Here is a 20,371-nt window from a genome sequence, read left to right as displayed (position 1 = left end):
CCTATTACTACAGCCCAAGATGCCATTCGCCGTCTGGGCAAGGAGGGCACAGGGCTGACCCGTATCCAGCTTCTCCTCCACTGTAACCCCCAGGCCCCTTTCTGCAGGTGCGGGTCTAGACGCCGCCAGGCTTCTGCCCTCCACGCCCCCGGCCTCGCGGGGCCCCCCTGCGGTGCCAGCTGCCAGCCCCAGTCCCGGGCCGGGCAGCCGCAGCCGGGCTGAGCGCTGCCTCCCTCCCTCCCTCCCGCGCTGCGCTGCCCGGTGCGGTGCGCCCGCTCCCCGCTCCCCGCGCCGCCGCTGCGCGCTGCGCGCCCCGAGCCCTCCCCGACGCAGCGGTGCCTCCTCTCCCCTTTAAAGCGGGGCAGCCCAGCCGCTCCCTCCCCCTGGCTGCAAACCCCGCGCCGCCGGCAGCCGCATCCTCCCGCCGCCCCAGCCAGACGAGCCCCCGCACGTGGGTGGATTTACAGCCCGCGCCGGCCGGCTGCCTCCCCTGCCCCCCCCACCCCCCCGGGACCGAGCCTGGGGGCGACGCGGTGCGGCGGCGGGGCGGGGGGCTCGCGACCCGCCCGCGCGTGGGGACTTTACCGCCGGGAGGCTGCAAAGAGAGAGGCGCAGAGGGCAGCCGGAGACCCCCGCCCTGCATCGGACTGATCTGGTGAGTCTTGGGGGCGCGGCCCCCCCTCCCGTGTCTCTCCCCCCCCCTTCCCCCGTGCCCATTCCCCACCTCCTGGAAGTCACCCCCACCCCACGAGAATGCCCCCCTCCCCCAGTAAAGCCTTTCTGCCCAGATCGGACCCAGGGAGGTGGAAACGCAAGCGGGGGTAGGGGGGATCGGTTCTTGGCTCTTCTGCAGCTGGTTGGTCCAGGCACGAGCTTCCCAGCGGCGGCCCTAAAAACGGGGCCCTATTTGTATAGCGCTCAAAGGTAAAATCGGGCTGCATTTCACCACCCCGGTAGCCTGGCCTTTGAGGGTGGGCGTCCCTCTTTGGAGCTGGGAAGCAGCCCTGCTTTCCCGGCGCCCCTTGTTGCTGCATGCGTGCCGGCAGACCCCCCCCCCCAGCTTTGCAGACATGACAACTGTTGTGTAGCGAGAGAAAGCTTTGCTCTTTTGTTCGAGAAGGAGGGGGGGCGGCTGGGGTTTTGTCTCCGAGCCCACAGCCTGGGTTGGCGGTCCATCTGTGCCTGGAAAACCCCAGCCGTGCGGTGCCAGGCTATCGGCTTTTTTAATGCCTGGCATTTTTGCAGCATAAGTGAGGGGTGGGTTTTTTTTGTCTTTTTTTGTGAAATGGGTGAAGCTCCTACCTATCTGCATTGAACAGCCAGTCTCGCGCCTTCTCTCTCTCACTCACTCTCTCACACACACACATATGCTCCATGTTGCACTTCCCACTCCATCCAGGCGCCCTGTTTCATTCCTGATCCAAGCTGCTTTGGGCTCAGAGGACTCTGATCATCCCTCGCTAGTGGATTTTCCTTACTGATTGTCTCCAAGAGCTTCCCTCCCCCCCCCCTTGCCATTTTCACCTGTTGGGAGAATACGAATCACAATGAAGGTTCTGGGACATAAGATAGAATTATTAACAGGTAAATGCTGTTTGTTTTTTTCGACACCATTCCAAAGGCACTGTTCCGTCTGCTGGGCTGATGGCCAAGTTACTTTCCAAGCTAAAGTCGAATGGGTTTTCCTACTTCTAGCTCAAGCAAAGATTCTTAAATTGATATAGCTACTTTCAGCGGCACTGCAGTGGCATAATGACTTGGGGCAAAATCCTGCGAGTCGGGGGAAATCCCCAGGCGCAGACCTCATCAGAGACTGGCTTGAGCCCTTGGTCAGGTGTCTGTCTAGAGGAGAGGGTGGGGATGTGGCTTTATGCAAGAAAATAGTGGTGGAGAGTTCTTCTTTATTGACTCCTGAACAGGAGGCGGTGGGATGGGTTGGCTGGCTGCAGGAGTCCAGGTTGGTTCAGAGTCTGGGTATCTTTCACTTTTGGGGGCAGTTTTTCTCCTTCCCTGATCCTTCTCTCTCCTTAGCTAGTCAATGTTTGTGCAGTGCTTGGAAACGTGAAGTGCCATGTAAGTCTAGTTTGTTTTTCCTCAGTGACCAGCAAATTCCCTGCAGCCAGCAGTTTTTTCTGGGGTATTGACCTCCATCCTGCTCGGTAATCTGCCTGTTGCTGTGGGGGGTGGTTAAGGAATGGAGAAGGGGGCCATTTCTCCGTGCAGGAGGCCGCAGTTATGCCCTATGTGACGCATGATGCTTTCTGCCTCCTCCTCCACGGGACCAGTGATTGATCCCAAACCCTGGTATGTGCGGGTGGGTCAGCACCCCCGTACTGCGTCAGGGTTCCTCGGACAGGATGGGCACTGGAGAGTCCTGACTTCCCCTGCTGCCGAACGGCACCACTGCCTGCCCACCCACGGTACCTGGGGATCTCGCTTGGCTTTTTCCCTGTGTTGCTTCTGGTTGCCAACAGCCTGTGCATCTGCCAGGATGCTGTGACTGGGCAATTCAGGGTGTACTATGGCAGCGGGTCCCTCTGATGGGGGCACTGTGTGTTTGGGGCCCCCAACCTATGATAGGGCTGTGAGGTGGCAAAGAAAAGGGCCTGTACTTGGCCCCAAATATGTCTGGGGCTCTGAGTTAGCTGCAGCTCCTCATCATGTTTGCGGGGCAGGATTCACAACCCCGAAGAACAGCTCTAACTCTTGGTTTTACTGCAGTACTCTGCAGTAATGGCCCCCAACAGGAGAATATGGAGATATTCTGGTAGGATCTTTTTGCTGTAACAATAATCCCTAGCTCTTCTATAGCACTTTTAATCAGTAGATCACAAAGTAGGACAGTGTCATTATCTGCACTTTATAGATAGGGAAACTGAGGCACAAAGTGGGAACATGACTTGTCTAGGTCAATAGAATCCAGCGCTCCTGCATCTCAGACCCGAAGAGATCCTTGATCTCCTCCAGAGGCTAATCCCCTGCACCCCAGCAAGGGCTGGAGCTGGGGGAGGAGGCAGCCCAGTCTGTAACGAGGGAAGCCATGACCAACTGGTGGGGGACCCAGACAGGATATCTGGAAGCTGACCTGAGGTGCATAATCTGCTGGTTTTTATGAGCACCCACCTTGTTGGAGTGTCACCAAGCGAGTAAGGAGATGTGGCTGAAGCCAGGATCCCTCTTATGGCAGGCTAGAGGAGCTGCTGCAGGGAAAGTGCTGGAATAGGCATGGGTACTGTCTGTTTTCTTTCTTGCTCCAAACCCTCCTGCGCTGTCTGGCTGCTTTTTTTTTTTTTTTTTTTTTGGCTTTCCTGCTCTGAGCTCTGGGGATTGGGGGTGGAGAATAGGTTACAGTCAGCCATAGCTGCAGCCCATGTAGACAATCAGTATATAATGGGTCCCTCTTCACGGTCAAGGCTGCTGTGCTTGGGGATCTCATTAGCTCACAATAGCACCTAACCAGATGTTAGGTTGTTATGTTGATGTATGTATAAAACGGTTTAGTTCTTTGGGGACCAAAGTGTTTTACAGTATCAGGAAAGATCAGGGCTGTAATAGAAATCTGTAACATGGTTCCATCTACACAGACGAGACTGAACCAGACCTCAGCCTTCCATGTGACAGAGTGGATGTGAAAGTGCGTACATACCCTCGTGTCTGGGCCCGTGCCCCGCATGGAACGTGCTGCTCTCTTGTTGACCAGTAGGGGGCGAGCTTCCCTTGGCATGGGACTCTCCCGCCGCTGGCGTCTAAGGCATTGTGAAAGCAGCGAGAATGTTGGCACCAGCTGGGTGGCCTTCCGGCCTGGGCTTCTTGGGGTAGGGACTGGAGGGATGCTGGAGAATGATGCCGATTCTCTTGCCCTGGGATCTGTCCAAACTGGGGTGCCGTGTGTGCGGGGCCACTGATCTTTCCTAGAGTGGGGAGGGGAGGGGAGCAGACCCTACTGGGGAAAAATGTGCTCTGCAAGGGGCCAAGATGAATTGTATGAGGATGCTTTCCCTTGGTATTGACATTGAACCAGTGGTGCCCTCCCCTCCCCTCCTCAGGGACTCCAGGTTAGACTGTGACGCTCTGATGTAAGCTTTCTCCATCCATTGCCAGTTGGGGATGGGGGGAGGCGAAACTCCCTTGCCTCCTATTTCGCTGCGGCCTTGTTCTACACACTCGTGATTCAGGGTCTCCTCCTGAATGCTTCCCTTGCCTCCCTCCTCCTCCGATTGCTCCAACTCTCCTTCGCTCCTCCATCTGGCGCTGGGCCAGGCCTGGCTCCTCCAGGAGGTGGTTTCGTTACTCCCCGTCGATCAAGGATTCCTGTATTAGCCCAAAGGCTCCGTGATGGGACTCCTAAGGAGTGGGGGCCGGCACCAAGCAGGCGTGCTGACACATTAGCCGCCGTGCCAGCAGGCCGTGCCTGCGTGTGTGGCAGACGGAACCGCCGGGGAGCCAACAAGTCGTTCAGTTTGCTCAAAGATCCCCAGTGCAGCGTTGTAATTCATGAGCGTAACGGCGGGCACTGTGTGATCTGTTTGCGCCGCCCTTACAGGGACACTGCTCTTTATAGCCTCCCCTGCTCTTTCCCTCTCCCGTTCTTAGAATCCTTCCCGAAGCTTCATAATAAATATTCTCTCCCTGACGTACAGTTTATTCCTTCTCCAGGAGGTTTGGCTGTAGTTCGCCGGTGCAGTGAAAGCCCAACGTGGTTGCCTTTCGTTTGCTTCTTTGCCTGTACTCTGAGATCTGCAGGAGAGGGTCTCTGGGAGCAAAGGCAGGACGTGCTCCTTTATTCTGATAGCTCCTTGGGGCCAGGGCTGGCCCTCACTTTGTACAGTGCCTGGCGCAATGGGGCCTGATCATGGCTGCAGCCTCTAGGTGCTGTGATAATGCAAAGAGCAGCCCGTCCATTCATCAGCACTCCCTGCCTGACACATGTAGAGGGAGATTCGAGGAGGCTTTTCTTTCTGCAGTGTGGGATTAGGAGGAGAGCTAGCCCCTGGAAGCAGACTCTCCGGCTGTGTTACATGGAGTTAAATTGAGCCCTGGAACAAGTGGGTGTTTCTCCTCTATGCTTCAGTGCAGGTTCTCTTTCTTGTGGTAAGAGAGAGCCAGTCATTGCAGAATCTGAGGACTGAAGTACAGCAAAATAAGAGGCATAAGCGACAAGCCCACATGGGCTCTGGTTGGGCTCCCCTGGGGTTCAGTCTCTTGGCTTTTGCTTTAAGTCTCCTCCCCAGTTAGTGTGGTGAGGCTATTGCACTCTGGTGGGATTAGCCCGTGGCTCTGAACATGGCCAGGGGAGAGCACAGTGTGATACTCTCGGTGGGAGTATTCCACCACCTCCGACCTCGCACAGAAAATCCCCAGTCTCCCTCTCCCAAATAGTCCTACCGTACCTGTTCCTTGTTTGTGTCTTGGGCCAGTGATGCTGGATTGGAGGGTTGTGGATGAAAAGATGGCAGCACATGTGGGGCCCCCATATACAGAGGCAGGTCTGCTGTGCCAGGGGATCTCATTAGAACACAGGAGTGCCCTGACCAGGTTATAACACGGTTTGGTCCCAACGCACTACGATTAGCATGCAGGCCTTGAGTCGGAGCCCGGGTGTGATGTTCTTCCCATGACCAGGCCTGCTCAGGAGGTGGGCAGCTGAATGTTGGGCAAGGTGGAATTTGGGTGGCCTTGGCTGTTAGCCCTATGTAGAGGGTGTTACAGTCAGTAAGTCTGAGTGATGCATGGTGGGTTACAGTTGCCAGGCCTCGGAGGACAGGGAATGGTCTCCTGGCAAGTTGGAAAGACATTTTTCCTGGTCTCTCTCGACCTGGTTACCCAAGAGCAAGGATAAGTCTAATACTGCCATGCAGCTTTGCAGTAGGATGGCAGTCAAGGAGTAGAGGGGAAGGTCGCTGGCTCCTCAAACCATTTCCCTTTCCAGCGCCCCTCTGGGCAGAGCTCCAGGCAGCTGTTTTCATCCCGGTGTCCGTCTGTGGCCGGCACTGACGTTGTGCGAGAGCACACAGCAGGGCAGTTTGCTGAGATAGACGTACAAGGCAGGGTGGCATCAGCACACCCGTGGCAGAGGAGCCTGCGGTGCCTGCTGATTTCCCATAGGAGTCTGTTGAACAGAAGAGGGGGCAGGCTTAGCTTCTGCAGGATTTCACTGAGGAGGAGCATCACAGCGGAGATCTGCTGGGGAGATGCGATGACCTAGGCTAGCATCAGGCTGCCCATCCTGCCTGGTCACGAGGGCAGGTCAGTAGCACTGTGTGATCTGGTGTGTTGTAGGTTGTTGATAGGAAGAGCACAGGAGTCTGACCACACATGCTGCTCAAATAGCTTCTGTGCTGGGACCAGGTCTGAATCCTGAGTTGAGGGGCTGAAGACAGAGGTTGGCAGGGACTCTGTTCTTGGTGGAATGGTGTTGCCAAGGAATGGGGTAGAGAGATGCATCTCCTTATGTCCGTGCTGAGTGTGGTCCAAACCATTTCAACTACTCCATTTCTTCTGAGAATCCAAACTGCTGGCAGAATGTACTCCTCAGCCCCAATACACTGAGCCACCCCAGAGTTTCTCCTCCGCTTAATCTCCTGGCAGGACCGAGTGTTCCCCCGACTGCTGTGTGGCTGGCTGAGTGCCTGGAGTAATGCCAGAAACACGGGAAGCTGCTTTGCTTTAGGACCGTTACCTGCCATTGCCGGGAACCCCAGAGCCCTGCACGGGGGGAATGTACCTTCCGATTGTTTGTTTGCAACTTCAGTATAAAGCTGTTTTATTTCTGGTCTGGGATCTTAAGCTAAAAAGGGACAATGCTTTTCCATTCTCCTTCAAGTCCTTTTGCCTGCCTCAAACTTCCAAAAAGCCTGAACATTGAGAGTCGAGATAAAATTGATTGTGTGGCTCTGTCCTTCACTCGCACTGTGTCCTAGTATATGTACCACATGTTACACTCAGTCATCACAGTTCTCAGACCCTGCGATACCTCGGCCTGGCCATGAGATTGCAGCACAAGGCTAGGCACTGAAGGGCCATCCCCTCCATGAATACAGTGCGTCAGCACTGGGATGCCGTGTTGAGTGCCCACTAGTCACTAGGGAAGAGGCCAGTCAGCAAGTTTTCAGGCAGGTAGATTGTTGGCTTGTGCATATTCTAGTGCCCCCAGCATGCTGGGGGGGGAGGGATAGCTCAGTGGTTTGAGCATTGGCCTGCTAAACCCAGGGTTGTGAGTTCAATCCTTGAGGGGGCCATTTAGGGATCTAGGGCAAAAATTGGGGATTGGTCCTGCTTTGAGCAGGGGGTTGGACTAGATGACCTCCTGAGGTCCCTTCCAACCCTGATGGTCTATGATTCTATGAATGTCACGGCTAACGCTGAGCCCATCTCCTCTTAAAGCCCTGCCCGCTCTGTCAGAATACCTATCTAACTGCTGCTCTGAAACATGGTCGTGCATTATAACAGGGCTTCTCATTGTCAAGCGAAGGAACCATGTCCTGGATCGCGTCTCTGCTAGGGGAGCTCTGCCAGGCCGCCCTGTTGACACCGTGAGTGTCCTTTGACACTGTTTAAATCATGTTTTTATTCTGAGAACTAACTGCTTAAATTGTGCTACCGCCCTGGCTCTGTCCAAGCCAGTAATGTGGGTTAAGCAGATGGGTCCCCAAAGGTGTCTGTCAATCCGAGATAAAACCATCTCAGGGGAGAACTGGATGATCCCCCAGCAAGGAGGCTGTCGCAGCAGAGTCTTACTCCTAGTGCGGCTGTCAGCCAGGGGAGAACATGGGCCACTACTTTCTATTCACACAGGCAGGAAGGAACCATATCAGAACATGGTTGGCCCACAGCCATGGTTCACAGCTGGGTTTAAACACTGGGGCAGGGCTGTGATTGATGCAGGGCTCGGACTTCAGAAACACCTTGCAATGAGTCAGCTCTACCTCCAGTACACAGCCATACCAGTCACAGTTATCTCTAGATCGCAGAGATTTACAAAGGAATAGTTACACTGGCCCTCCTGTTTTACAGATGGGGAAACTGAGGCATGGAATGGCCAAGTTATTTGCCCAAGGTGTCAAGGTTCCTTCCCCACTCTGAACGCTAGGGTATAGATGTGGGGACCTGCATGAAAAACCTCCTAAGCTTATCTTTACCAGCTTAGGTCAAAACTTCCCCAAGGTACAAAATATTCCACCCTTTGTCCTTGGATTGGCCGCTACCACCACCAAACAAATACTGGTTACTGGGGAAGAGCTGTTTGGAAACGTCTTTCCCCCCAAAATACTTCCCAAAACCTTGCACCCCACTTCCTGGACAAGGTTTGGTAAAAAGCCTCACCAATTTGCCTAGGTGACTACAGACCCAGACCCTTGGATCTTAAGAACAATGAACAATCCTCCCAACACTTGCACCCCCCTTTCCTGGGAAATGTTGGATAAAAAGCCTCACCAATTTGCATAGGTGATCACAGACCCAAACCCTTGGATCTGAGAACAATGAAAAAGCATTCAGTTTTCTTACAAGAAGACTTTTAATAGAAATAGAAGTAAATAGAAATCACCTCTGTAAAATCAGGATGGTAGATACCTTACAGGGTAATTAGATTCAAAACATAGAGAACCCCTCTAGGCAAAACCTTAAGTTACAAAAAAGATAGACAGAAATAGTTATTCTATTCAGCACAATTCTTTTTTCAGCCATTTAAAGAAATCATAATTTAACACATACCTAGCTAGATTACTTACTAAAAGTTCAAAGACTCCATTCCTGGTCTATCCCCGGCAGAAAAAGCATATAGACACACAGAGATCCTTTGTTTCTCTCCCTCCTCCCAGCTTTTGAAAGTATCTCGTCTCCTCATTGGTCATTTTGGTCAGGTGCCAGCGAGGTTACCTTTAGCTTCTTAACCCTTTACAGGTGAGAGGAGCTTTCCCCTGGCCAGGAGGGATTTCAAAGGGGTTTACCCTTCCCTTTATATTTATGACACAAGGCAACATAGCTAATCCATGGCAGAGCCAGGAATAGAATCCAGGCCTTCTGATTCCCAGTCAGGTGCCCTATGCTGTAGGCAAGCTGCAAACCTTTCAAGCCTTTTGGGCCAGCAGGTTTTTGTGACTGCACTGTCTGTGTGGGTTCATGGAGTGGCTGGATGTGTATTGGTATGGGGAGAAACCTGAAGAACCCTATTTGGCCCGTGCTGTGTACAGAGAGCTGCGGGAGGGCGTCTGGAGAGCTATGGATGGGGAGCTGGTCTAGCGACCACGTAAAAACAAGAATGGCCCTAGTGGGTCAGACTAGTCGTCCCTCTAGCCCAGTATCTTGTCTTCTGACAGTGACCAATGTGAGATGCTTCAAAGGGAATGAACAGGAGAGTTACCAAGTGATTCATCCCCTATTGCCCAGATGCCACATCTCGCAGCTTAGCAACACTCAGCATGGGGTTGCATCTCTGACCATCTTGGCCAATAGCCATAGACGGACCTATCCTCCAGGAACTTATCTAATTCTTTTCTGAACCCGGTTATACTTTTGGCCTTCTCAGCATCCCCTGACAATAAGTTCCACAAGCTGACTGTGCGTTGCGTGAAGTCCTTCCTTTTATTTGTTTTAAACCTGCTGCCTGTTAATTTCATTGAGTGACCCCTGGTTCTTGTGTTTATGTGAATGGGTAAATAATGCTTGTTTCTCCACACCATTCATGATTTTTATAGACCTCTATCATATCCACCCTTACTTGTCTTTTTTCAAGACTAAACAGTTCCAGTCTTTTTAATCTCTCCTCATATGGAAGCTGTTCCATCCCTGTAATGATTTTAAAATATATCTTTTGAAATGGGGCACCAGAACTGCACATCATCATTGTCGTCAATCCATTGGCATTTGAGGATGATTGCCATAAAATGATAGCCAGTATGCAAGGTGTGGGCATACCATGGATTTATAAAGCTGCATTATGATATTTACTGTCTTATTATCTATTGCATTCCTAATGGTTCCCAACATTCTGGTCGCTTTTTTGACTGCCGCTGCACATTGAACAAACGTTTTCAGAGAACTATCCACTATGACTCTAAGATCTTTCTGGAGTGGCAACAGATCATTTAGACCCCATCATTTTATATATACAGTTGAGATTGTTTTCCAATGAGCACTATTTTGCATTTATCAACATTTGAGTTTCATCTGCCATTTTGTTGCCCAGTCCCCCAGTTTTGTGAGATCCCTTTGTAACTCTTCACAGTCTGCTTTGGACTTAACGATCTTGAGTAAATTTGTATCGTCTGTAAACTTTGCCACCTCCCTGTTTACACCTTTTTCCAGGTCATTTATGAAGATGTTGAACAGCACTTGTCCCAGTACAGCTCCCTGGGGAGACCACTATTTTCTTCTCTCAGTTCTGAAAACTGAAGTTTAGTTTAGATTTAGTCCTATCTTTTTTGTTTCCTGTCTTTTAACCAGTTTCTGATCCATGAGAGGACCTTCCCTCTTATCCCATAATTGCTTACTTTGCTTAAGAGCCTTTGGTGAGGGACCTTGTCAAAGGCTTTCTGAAAGTCTGAGTACACTATATCCACTGGTTCACCCTTGTCCACGTTTATTGGGCCCCCATCAAAGAATTGTAATAGATGAGGGAGGCATGATTTTCCTTTACAAAACCCACGTTAACGCTTCTCCCAACAAATCATGTTCATCTAGGTGTCTGATAATTCTCTTCTTTACTATAGTGTCACTCAATTTGCCTGGTACTGAAGTTAGGCTTACCAGCCTGTAGCTGCCAGGATCGCATCTGGAGCCTTTTTAAAAAATTGGTGTTACCCTAGCTATCCTCCAGTCATCTGATACAGAAGCTGATTTAAGTGATGGGTTACATACCACATTTAGTAGTTCTGCAATTTCATATTTGAGTTCCTTCAGAACTCCTAGGTGAATACCTTCTGGTCCTGGTGATTTATTACTGTTTAATTTATCCGTTTGTTCCAAAACCACTTCTGACACTCATTCTCGGACAGTTCTTCAGATTAGCCACCTAAACAGAATGGCCAGGTGTGGGAATCTCCCTCACTTCCTCTGCAGTGAAGACTCATGCAAAGAATTCATTTAGCTTCTTCACAATGGCCTTGCCTTCCCTGAGTGCTCCTTTTAGCACCTTGATCCTCCAGTGGCCCCACTGATTGTTTGGCAGACTTCCTGCTTCTGATGTAGTTAAATTTTTTTTTGCTATGCACTGTTAGAGAGAAGGAGACCCAGCAAGCAGCTGATCCAGTCTGGAGCCTGGGCTGGGCTGTTCCACAGTGCATGTGCTCCGCTGTTTGCATGGAGACTTAGGTGAGCTCTCGCGAATAGGAAGGCTGCTGTGTTATGCCATGAGGCTGTATGTGTTGGGGCTTGTTCACTTGTTGTGGACTTGGGACCTTGGCAGGGCGAGAATATGGCTTTCACAAGCCTTAATGTACTGGAGCTGGGACTCCTGGGCTTGGTTCCTAGATCTGCCACTGACTTGCTGCATGAACCTGGGCAAGCCGCTTTGCTGGTGTGTGCCTCAGTTTCCCCAGCTGTGAAATGGGGGTGATCATTCCTTACTTCCCGGGGGTGCTGGCTGGCTGTATTCACAATGTTCTGAGATGCTATGAGATCCTCCCCTGTGGAAGGGCAAACTATTATATAATAAAAATAACATTTAAGGGACAAATTCCTGCACCCAAGCTTGGGTAACTGCGGGAGAATCCCCAGTAAGATATAAATGGATGCAGCTGGGTAACACTAACAATAGTACCCCCCATCTATCTATGTAGCCTGGCCCCATGGCCCTAGCTCACCCCCATCCCTGTGAGGCATTATCACTATTGTACAGGTAGGGAAGCAAGGCCTAGAGAGGCTAAGGGACTTGCTGAAGATCACACAGGAAGTCTGTGGCAGAAAATTCCCATCTCCCAAGTCTCAGGCTGGGGCCTTAACCACTGGACCATCCTTCCTCTCCAAGTGCCTGGAGACTGGAGGTTTGCTCATTAACTGGGTGTTAACTGCTTGCCCAGCCAGCCTGACCTTTCCCTGCTGCTGTATGATCGATCAGCTGCCTCTCTGATGTCCTTAAGGTTGCCGACCTGAACTGGGGCTGGATGAAAATCCACCCCCCCCCGCCATGTTAAAGGTGCCAGGTTTCTTCCATATTGAGCTGGGGGGGGGGGGGAAGAGACTTTTTTTAACCCTTCCATGGATGTGCCGCGGTCATCACTGCTCTTGTGCAGCCATGGTCTACTCCCTGTGCTGAATGCTCAAGTGTGTCGGGGGTTAAAGCCATGGTTGTGCCCCATGATGGTGATGGGGGATAGTGATCAGAGAGAGGTCTGCCCCACCACTCTTTGGGTTAACCCGCCGTCTGCGTGTTGCGTGCCGCCCGAACGCTCCATCACCTGGGATAATTTCTTTGGCTAGAATAGAAACCCCCCTGGGTCTGTGCTGGGGGTGGGTGGGTCTTCAGGGGGGCTCAGCCCAGAAATCTCCCTGACAGAGGGCTGCAAGTGCTGCTTGGGAAATGCAGCCCCCGACCTCGTTGGCAGGGCTGAGTTCACTGGGCCTGCGGCTCCGTTTGTGGCGCAGTTTGCTCATCACACTGTACAGCATTCGCTCCTTCTTGCTTTACTGAGGCATTAACCACCTCATTACTGGGGTCGCCCTTATGGAAAAGGTCTGCAGAACTGAACAGAGAAGTCTCTCTCCTGGACAGCCCATGGAATTCTGTAGCAGGAGGCTCATTCCCTGTCAAACTCCATAGGTCGATAGAGTATCTCCTAGAGAACCCTGTTAATGTCGTCTTCTCCATGAAATTCCCCAGGACATTTCTGTAAAGGGTGACCATTGGAGTCGTGCCCAAAGCCTCCCATGAGCTGGGGACTTTCTGCCCTGAGTTGCCAGTGCTGGAACTAGAGCTTATCTGAAAAATTAGGACTTTTCTGTGGAAAATTTCAGCAAAAATGAAGAAATTTTGTTTTTGTCGACCGTTTCCATGGAAAGTTTAGAGTTTTCAATGCAAAATCCAAACTCAAAATATTCTGAAATGCCACCATGGTGCCTCATGGGAGTTGTAGTTTGGGTGCTTCTGCCTTCAGCCTCTCCTACATGCCAGGCTCCCTGGTCAGACTACCCTCTTGGTGAGGGGAAGTGGTGCAGTTGCATGGCTGCAGTGCATCATGGGAGAAGTAGTCCAGTTGGGAATCCCAGTCTCTCGAGAAGAATGGGAGAAACAAAGCACTTATACTGCAACTCCCATGAGGCACCTCAACAACATTTCACCCTCAAAGTATTTTTGGGTTGGGCAGTCACTTTAATGAGGAAAAAAAAGGAGAGAGCAGACATTTCCACCCAAAAACGTTTTCTGGCTGAAAACCCAATTTTGCATTAATCCCCCCCCTGCAGTTCTGACAGAAAATGTTCGACCAGCCTTTGCCAGAAGCTCAATTTACAAGAGCATTTGGAGTAGATGAACGCTCCCTTGCCACTCTTGTTTTCTCCCGCTCCAGCTCCTTCCTATTTCAGTCCATCCCTCCACATGCCGCTGTCTCCACTGCACCCTTTTTATAGCCGCCTCCTCTGGGGAGCTGAGTGGCAAGGGGTTGCGCCAAGATACCCAGTGGAGTAGAGACGACCTGTGCATACCGATAGTGGGGGGGGAGGGGCAGAGTGAGGGCAACTGGCTTCAGCAGCATTACTGAGCATGCTCAGTCCGTGTGAGCATGCGCCGTACAAGCCAAGCCGCAAATCTGGGGGTGGGCACATGACCCCGCATGCCCCCCCCCGCCCCGCCCCGCATCACTCAAGGAGCAGGGAGAGTTACCAGGCAGCGCCCTCTGCCATGCGTGGTGCGCAATGGCTGCGCGTGAAGCCCCGCGTCAGAACAGCTAGGGAGAGATTTGGCATCTAAAAATACATCCTGTCTGCATTGGGTCCTCCAGTTTCCATGGATACAGCTGAGCCACGGACTGTGTGGCCAGGGGCTTGGATGGAACAGGAACGATCTGTCCCCGGTGCAGTCCAGGTGCACTAACGAAGCCAGGTGCTTCTCCCTATCAGTGATGTGGGGCTACTGTTGGTGGGAACACCCAGGAAACCAGCTGGCGCTGGCTAGCAATGTGTGACTCTCCAGTATCACCGCTAGCCTCCTGCACAGACCCAGGAGGGGATGGTGTGGGAATCAGTAGAGACCTACCAGACCTGCCTTGGCTGGGAGCCCTGGGTTGTCAAAAGAAATCTAAATAGAAAAGATTTCCATTGGGAGGAGGAAATGAGGCCTAAGCCTGAGGTATCAGTCAACCACTTCATTGCTGCCTAGTGCACCAGATCCATGGGGCAAAACATGCTTCTGGGATGTGTGGGTCTTGAGGGCTCTGCACCTGACTCTCATCTCATGCCTGGGTGAATAATGAATCCACTGATGTCCATGGAGTTGCACCCATTTTGCAGCATTGAATCCCCATAGGTTACAATGGTGGTTACAGCTGATTGACGTTGGCATCAGTGAGATCAGAATTGACTCTAAGCCAGGGGGTGTCTAAGGTGTGTCTCACCTTGGGATGCAAGTACCATCCCTCTGCTTCCTCTGCAACCTTACTCTGGGCAACAGTCTTGGCAAGCACAATTTCCTGGGCCCTTCTTTCCCTGCGGGTGCATAACGTGGGCCTACGTGTTGTTCTCCTTGAATCTCTGATTCCGTCAGGCACAAGCGAATACGCCTGTGACATACACCTGTTGTGCCAGGCACCTGGATGAGTCCTGCGAAAGGGGCCCGCACCACTTGGCCACTTTCAGAGCCATTCCAATCATACCAAGCTTGTCAGGGTCCCTGGGCTCTGGCTCTCTTGACTGGTGCTTCCTTCCTCTCTCTCCGCTCAATGCATCCCCACATCCAACCTGGGGAAACTTCCCCAGTCACGCTTTTGGCAGGTTGGCCCTGTACTTCTCCACTGGCCGAGGCTTCTGGCCCTTCTGTCCTGCTGGCTTCAGAATGGGGGAAATCCTGGACCCACTGAAGTCAGTGGTGGAACTGCCAGTGTCTTCAGTGGGGCTAGATCTCCCCTGAGATCATCCCCTACTTGATAGGGGGATATTGAAATTCTGTTGTACTCCAGGTGAGCAAGTTTGGCCCTCGGTTACTCCACTGGAGCACCCATGACCTCAATGGGGTTTCATGGATGTAGCAGGGCAAAATTTGGCCCTTGGTCTTACAGTTTGTCCCCCTTTGGTCCCTCAATTCAAAAGACTTGACTGTCCCCTCACTTACACCAGTTCTGCACTGATGTGACTCCAGGGTCGCTACTCCTGACGTACAGCCGGGAATGGGAGAGGTGAATCAGGCTTCCTCTTACCCTCAGATGGCTGCCCCAGAACAGGAAGAAGAAACGTAGAGATTCTCCCTTCGCTTAATTCTATTTCAGAGATGCTGAGAGTTGGGATTTCTTCTTTAGTTCTGCTCAGACTTGAGCCTCAGTCCTATCATTTTTAAGATAACCAGGATAATGAAATTACTCTACCATGAGAAGCCTGGTACGGGCTTAAAGACAGGCAAATAGCACAAGATAGTTTGCATGTTTTCTTTAGAGGAAACACCAGGAGTTTGCTGTGGTGGTATTCACGGTCTGGGTGATTTTGCCCTTCCCCCCGGCCCCCCAACGCTCCTGTTGCCTGATACTTTCATTTTTTGGTTTTCATGTTGTGCAACTGAATGCTCCAGGTGAATGTGTTCCTCCCTTAGGTCTTGCCTGGTATGTCTAAAAGAAAAGGAGTACTTGTGACACCTTAGAGACTAACCAATTTATTTGAGCATAAGCTTTCGTGAGCTACAGCTCACTTCATGGGATGCATAAAAGTGGAAAATGCAGTGAGGATGTTTTTATACACACAGATCATGAAAAAATGGGTGTTTATCACTTCAAAAGGTTTTCTCTCCCCCCACCCCACGCTCCTGCTGGTAATAGCTTCTCTAAAGTGATCACTCTCCTTACAAAATAAGTGATCACTCTCCTTACAAAATGGCCCACCTTGATTATCATACACATTGTAAGGAGAGTGATCACTTTAGAGAAGCTATTACCAGCAGGAGCGTGGGATGGGGGGGAGAGAAAACCTTTTCAAGTGATAAACACCCATTTTTTCATGATCTGTGTGTATAAAAACTTCCTCACTGCATTTTGGCCCATGGGCCATGACTCCTCTGCTGTCCTATCCATGGGCCTCTCTTGAGCAGAAGTTCCCCAGTCCTGCCCAGTAGTGTGGCCTGTGGGTATGCACAGCTGTCTCTTAGGGGCAGGATAAGACTTGGTAGCCCTGCTGAAGTCTCCAAACCCTCTTAGGGCTTGTCTACATGGGAACGGCGTCCTCTTTGATGCTGAGAAGGTGGGACTACTGGTAGGACTCCCCATGTGGATGCTTATTCCAATCAAAAAGCAGCTTTGTTTTGGATTAGCTCAACCCCTTCCAACACAGAGTAAATTAAACTGCCTAATGCCACTGCTGTGCTGGAAAAAGTGTGTCCGTGTGGGTAGTCACACAAGCATAACTATAGTGGTTTAGTTATACCGGTGTAACTGGGAACACTTTCCTGGTAGACAAGCCCTTACTTAAGACCCCCTACCCTGCACTCCCAGGGCAGTGGTTCTCGTTGCTCCATTGCAGAGCCTGGACCCTGGGACAGGGCAAGACTTACCCAACTGCAAGCTGCTCCGGAGCGGGAGTGCCCCCCCCCCCTGCTGAGCTAAGGAGCCCAGTGCAGAAATGCAACAGGAGGGTAATGAGCAAATGACTTGTAATGGGCAAACTAGGGCATCCTCACGCTGCTGCCCTGCCCTCTAACCCAGCATTGTCTACAAGGGAGTTAATTAATCTCAGCTGCCTGACACCTCTCTAGGGAAGTGAGAGAGGGAGGATGGTTTGGCTCAGGCTATATATAGAGGGCGGAGAGTACAAACGTGAGGGTGCGGAGGGGCTGTGATGTCTCCTAGGTAGGCGTGCGTGTGTTTCAAGCCTGAGGCTTAGCTCAGCAGATGGGGTAGAAGAAGTTCAGATCCATGGGTATTACTCCAGGCTCTAGCTGTTGTGTTGCTGGAGGGGCTCTGTTCTCTCTTGGGGGGGTGGGGGGGCCCACACCAAGCACTGCTCTCCGTATTCTTTGCAGTATTCAGGTGTGGGCGCACCCCTTGAGGGCAGGCTTTTGTTCCAGTCCCCCATCGTATCACTTTGTGCGTAGCCTCCTTGTGCTGCGGCAAGCCTGACACATGTCCAAAGTCAAGCGGGGCTGGCCCTTAGCTGGGGGTGGTGCTGCTGGGATGGTGCCACGTTTCACGGTAGGTTGGCCACGTGTGGTCACAATCCTGTGGCTCTTTCTACAGAAGCAGGAGAGTTTTTGCCTGAAATTCCAGCTTGGACTCTACATGCTGAATCCCCTGCTGCTCGGTCAGTTTGATGCAGCCTCCTTCAAGTCTGTCGTAAACTCTTGTGCAGTGGAATATAGCACCCCAGAGGTGGCTGGGGTGGGTGAAACGATTGGTGTATAAACTGCTTTGTGCAGCTGAGATTAAATTTATCGGCAGCATCTCCCTGCTGTGTCTCCCTCCCCTCCAGGGTTTACACGGGAGGCTTGTTTCCCCCCTCTTCCAAGATCTTTTGCACAGTTGAAATCTCTGTTTAAACCCGTCCAGTTTAGATTGGAAGCTCTCTGGGGGCAGGGATGTTATTTTTGGGTCTGTGATTGTACAGCCCCTAGCATGCCGGGGTCCGGGGCTGTGTCTAGGACTCCTAAGTGCTGTGGCAATACAAATAATAAATGATAATTAGGGCCCGACCAAATTCACGGCCATGAAAAACGCGTCACAGGCCGTGAAATATGGTCTTCCCCTGTGAAATATGGTCTTTTGTGGGTTTTTTTTTTTACCCTATACTATACAGATATCACAGGGGAGACCAGCATTTCTCAAATTGGGGGTTCTGACCCAAAAGGGATTAGCAGGGGGGTCACAAGGTTATTTTAGGGGGGTCGCAGTATTGCCACCCTTACTTCTGTGCTGCCTTCAAAGCTGGGCGGCCAGAGAGCGGCGGCTGCTGACTGAGGGCCCAGCTTTGCAGTCACCAGCGCAGAAGTAAAGACCAAGCCATCCTTCCTTCTGCACTGCTGCTGACTGTGGGCTCTGCCTTCAGAGCTGGGCTCCCGGCCAGCAGCCACCGCTCTCCAGCTGCCCAGCCCTGACAGCAACGCTGCCGCCAGCAGCTGCGCAGAAGTAAGGGGACCCCCCCCCCAAACGCCTTTTTGGGTTGGGACCTCTACAATTACAACACTGTGAAATTTCAGATTTAAATAGCTGAAATCGTGACCTTTACGATTTTTAAAATCCCATGCCCGTGAAATTGACCAGAATGGATGGTGAATTTGGCAGGGCCCTAACCATCATGCTCTTGCAGATTACTCGGCAACGGGTCTGAAGGTAACCGCTGCTTGGCACCAGCTTTCTGCTCACAGGATGGAGTTAAGCACAGACCTGCGCACAGAAAGTGAAGCTCTTGTCTTGTTGCCAAGCAGGAGCTTGGGCCCAGTTTCCCAAGGTCCCAAACGGTTCGAGCCAGCTCAGCGCTGACTTGCGTGGGTTCCATATGTAGCTGTTAAGAGTCAACAGTTCCCCATAGCTCAGATTGCAAACCTGGGCCGTTCCAGCTGAGCTTTTCCCTCGCCTCTGAACCTCAAACAAGCTGGGGCTTTGTACATGCACTTGGGTGCACTGATGGGTTAATCTGGTGCAAACTCCGGCATGGACGCTTGGTTAAGAGCAGCTGCTTTCAGTTTAGTTTAGCTTTATTCCTAATCAGCAGGAGTTTAAACCGAATCAGCCAGGTTTCTGTGGATTTAAGCGTGTCCGCACCGCTTTTTGCATCAGTTCAACTGACTTCACTTTCAGTTGCACCTTTCGTTGAAACTGGTGCAGCTTTGCATGTGGACACAGAGCAGAAGGAAGGATTTTTGTGACAGCCCAGTCTGATATGCCTGAGGGTTATGCAGCTGTAACAGTCCACCCTGCAATTCCATAGGTAATCTCGATTTATTCCAGGGGCTTGGACATCTCAAACTCTTGGCTATTAGGGGGCGACAGCTCCAAAGCCTGCAGAACTGATGGCCCTGATTCTAGATCAAGCTGTCCGGGGTACTCACCTGACCCCTGCGCACCCCTCACAAGTGTTAAGGCATTTCTCCCCACAGCACCCCTGGTGGGCAGGGCAGACCTGTTATCCTCGTGACGCAAAGCAGGAGCGGAGGCACAGAGAGACCGAGGCCGAAAATGCCTTTAGGCGCCGTTCTGCTCAGTGTTGCAAGGCCTAAGACCCAGCTCCACAAAGGTCATTAGGCTCCTAACTTCAATGGAAATAGGAACCTAAATACCTTTGCAGAGCTTGGCCTGAGTGACAGAGGATCCTGGGCCCCTTTCAGTGAGATTTAGCTTTACAATGCTGAAGTGACGTAGGAGCCTGAGTGGTGCACTGCCTAAATACTTTTAAAAATCAGGGCCTAAGTGACTCAGCCAAGGTCACCCAGGACGTCAGTGGCAGAGCACAGATTTGAACCCAGCTCTCCCAAGTCCCAGAGTGCTCCCTGCCCTCGATGACCACTTGGAGGATCCAGCCAGACGCTGCCCACAAATTTGTCAGTGCTTGTGGGCTTCAGCCCAAAGGGTCCCCCTGGGCCAGCCAGCTCAGCGGGGTGCGCTAGGATGAGGGCACTGAGGTTAAACCCCAGGGCCCCTGGAGTGGTGAGGGACATGCCCCTCTTTCGGGTAACGGGCTCGTGGCTGAAGCAAGGAGCTGGGGTGCGATTCCTCTGGAGAGTCTGTCACCCAGCGACACGCAGGAGCCTCCCTCCCCACGTGGGAGGGTTTCACAGGCTGCACCCCAGGGTGCCCTCTCCTGGCAGAGCAGTTGGGTGAAGGCATCATGCACACGTGCCTGCCCCCCTGAAGGTGAGGGGGCATCAAGCGGCACTAAGCCTGTCAGACCCTCCCTCTCACCTTGGTGGGGAAGTTCCCCTCCCGCTGCCCGAACCTGTATAGCGTGGGCAGCAGTAGTGCAAGCTGTACCCACCCCACCAATGCGCCCCCCTCTAGGCACGACTAGGGTCAGACTCCACGGCCCAGTCAATCCCTGGCCCCTTTGCTATGGCTGTCCATGCGGGGGACCAGCTACTGCCTGCTGAGAGAGCCACCATGTGCTGGGCACATCAGCCCCATCCTGATGCCACCCCAGATGGACCTTATGGGAGAGCTGATCCTTGGGGCGCGCACAGCAGAGATCTGGCTGCTCTCCTCTGCAGCTGGCCCTCGCCAGCTCCAGCCCAGAGCTCAGGCTGAAGGTCTGTGGG

General features: G+C 52.1%; 1 protein-coding gene across 4 annotated transcripts in view; it reads left to right on the top strand.

The window, feature by feature from the left end:
- The first annotated feature begins 304 nt into the window (after window positions 1-304).
- NDRG4 (NDRG family member 4) overlaps window positions 305-20,371 on the top strand; it is an 88,031-nt gene continuing 67,964 nt past the window's right edge. The window contains exon 1 of one of the 4 annotated variants that reach the window (XM_073307342.1): window positions 305-655. Coding sequence is in view for 3 of the 4 variants with exons in the window: in XM_073307347.1 (XP_073163448.1) it covers window positions 1,548-1,584 (37 nt within the window). In the remaining variant the exon portion in view is untranslated. Of the gene's footprint in view, window positions 656-1,416; window positions 1,585-20,371 lie in introns of those variants that run through there. The other 3 variants (XM_073307347.1, XM_073307339.1, XM_073307340.1) reach the window with 3 other exon arrangements.

Source organism: Lepidochelys kempii, chromosome 12, assembly GCF_965140265.1.
Source record: "Lepidochelys kempii isolate rLepKem1 chromosome 12, rLepKem1.hap2, whole genome shotgun sequence".
NCBI classification, from domain to species: domain Eukaryota; kingdom Metazoa; phylum Chordata; order Testudines; family Cheloniidae; genus Lepidochelys; species Lepidochelys kempii.
Note: the sequence above shows the minus strand (reverse complement) of the source record. Positions and strands in the feature narration are given on the sequence as shown.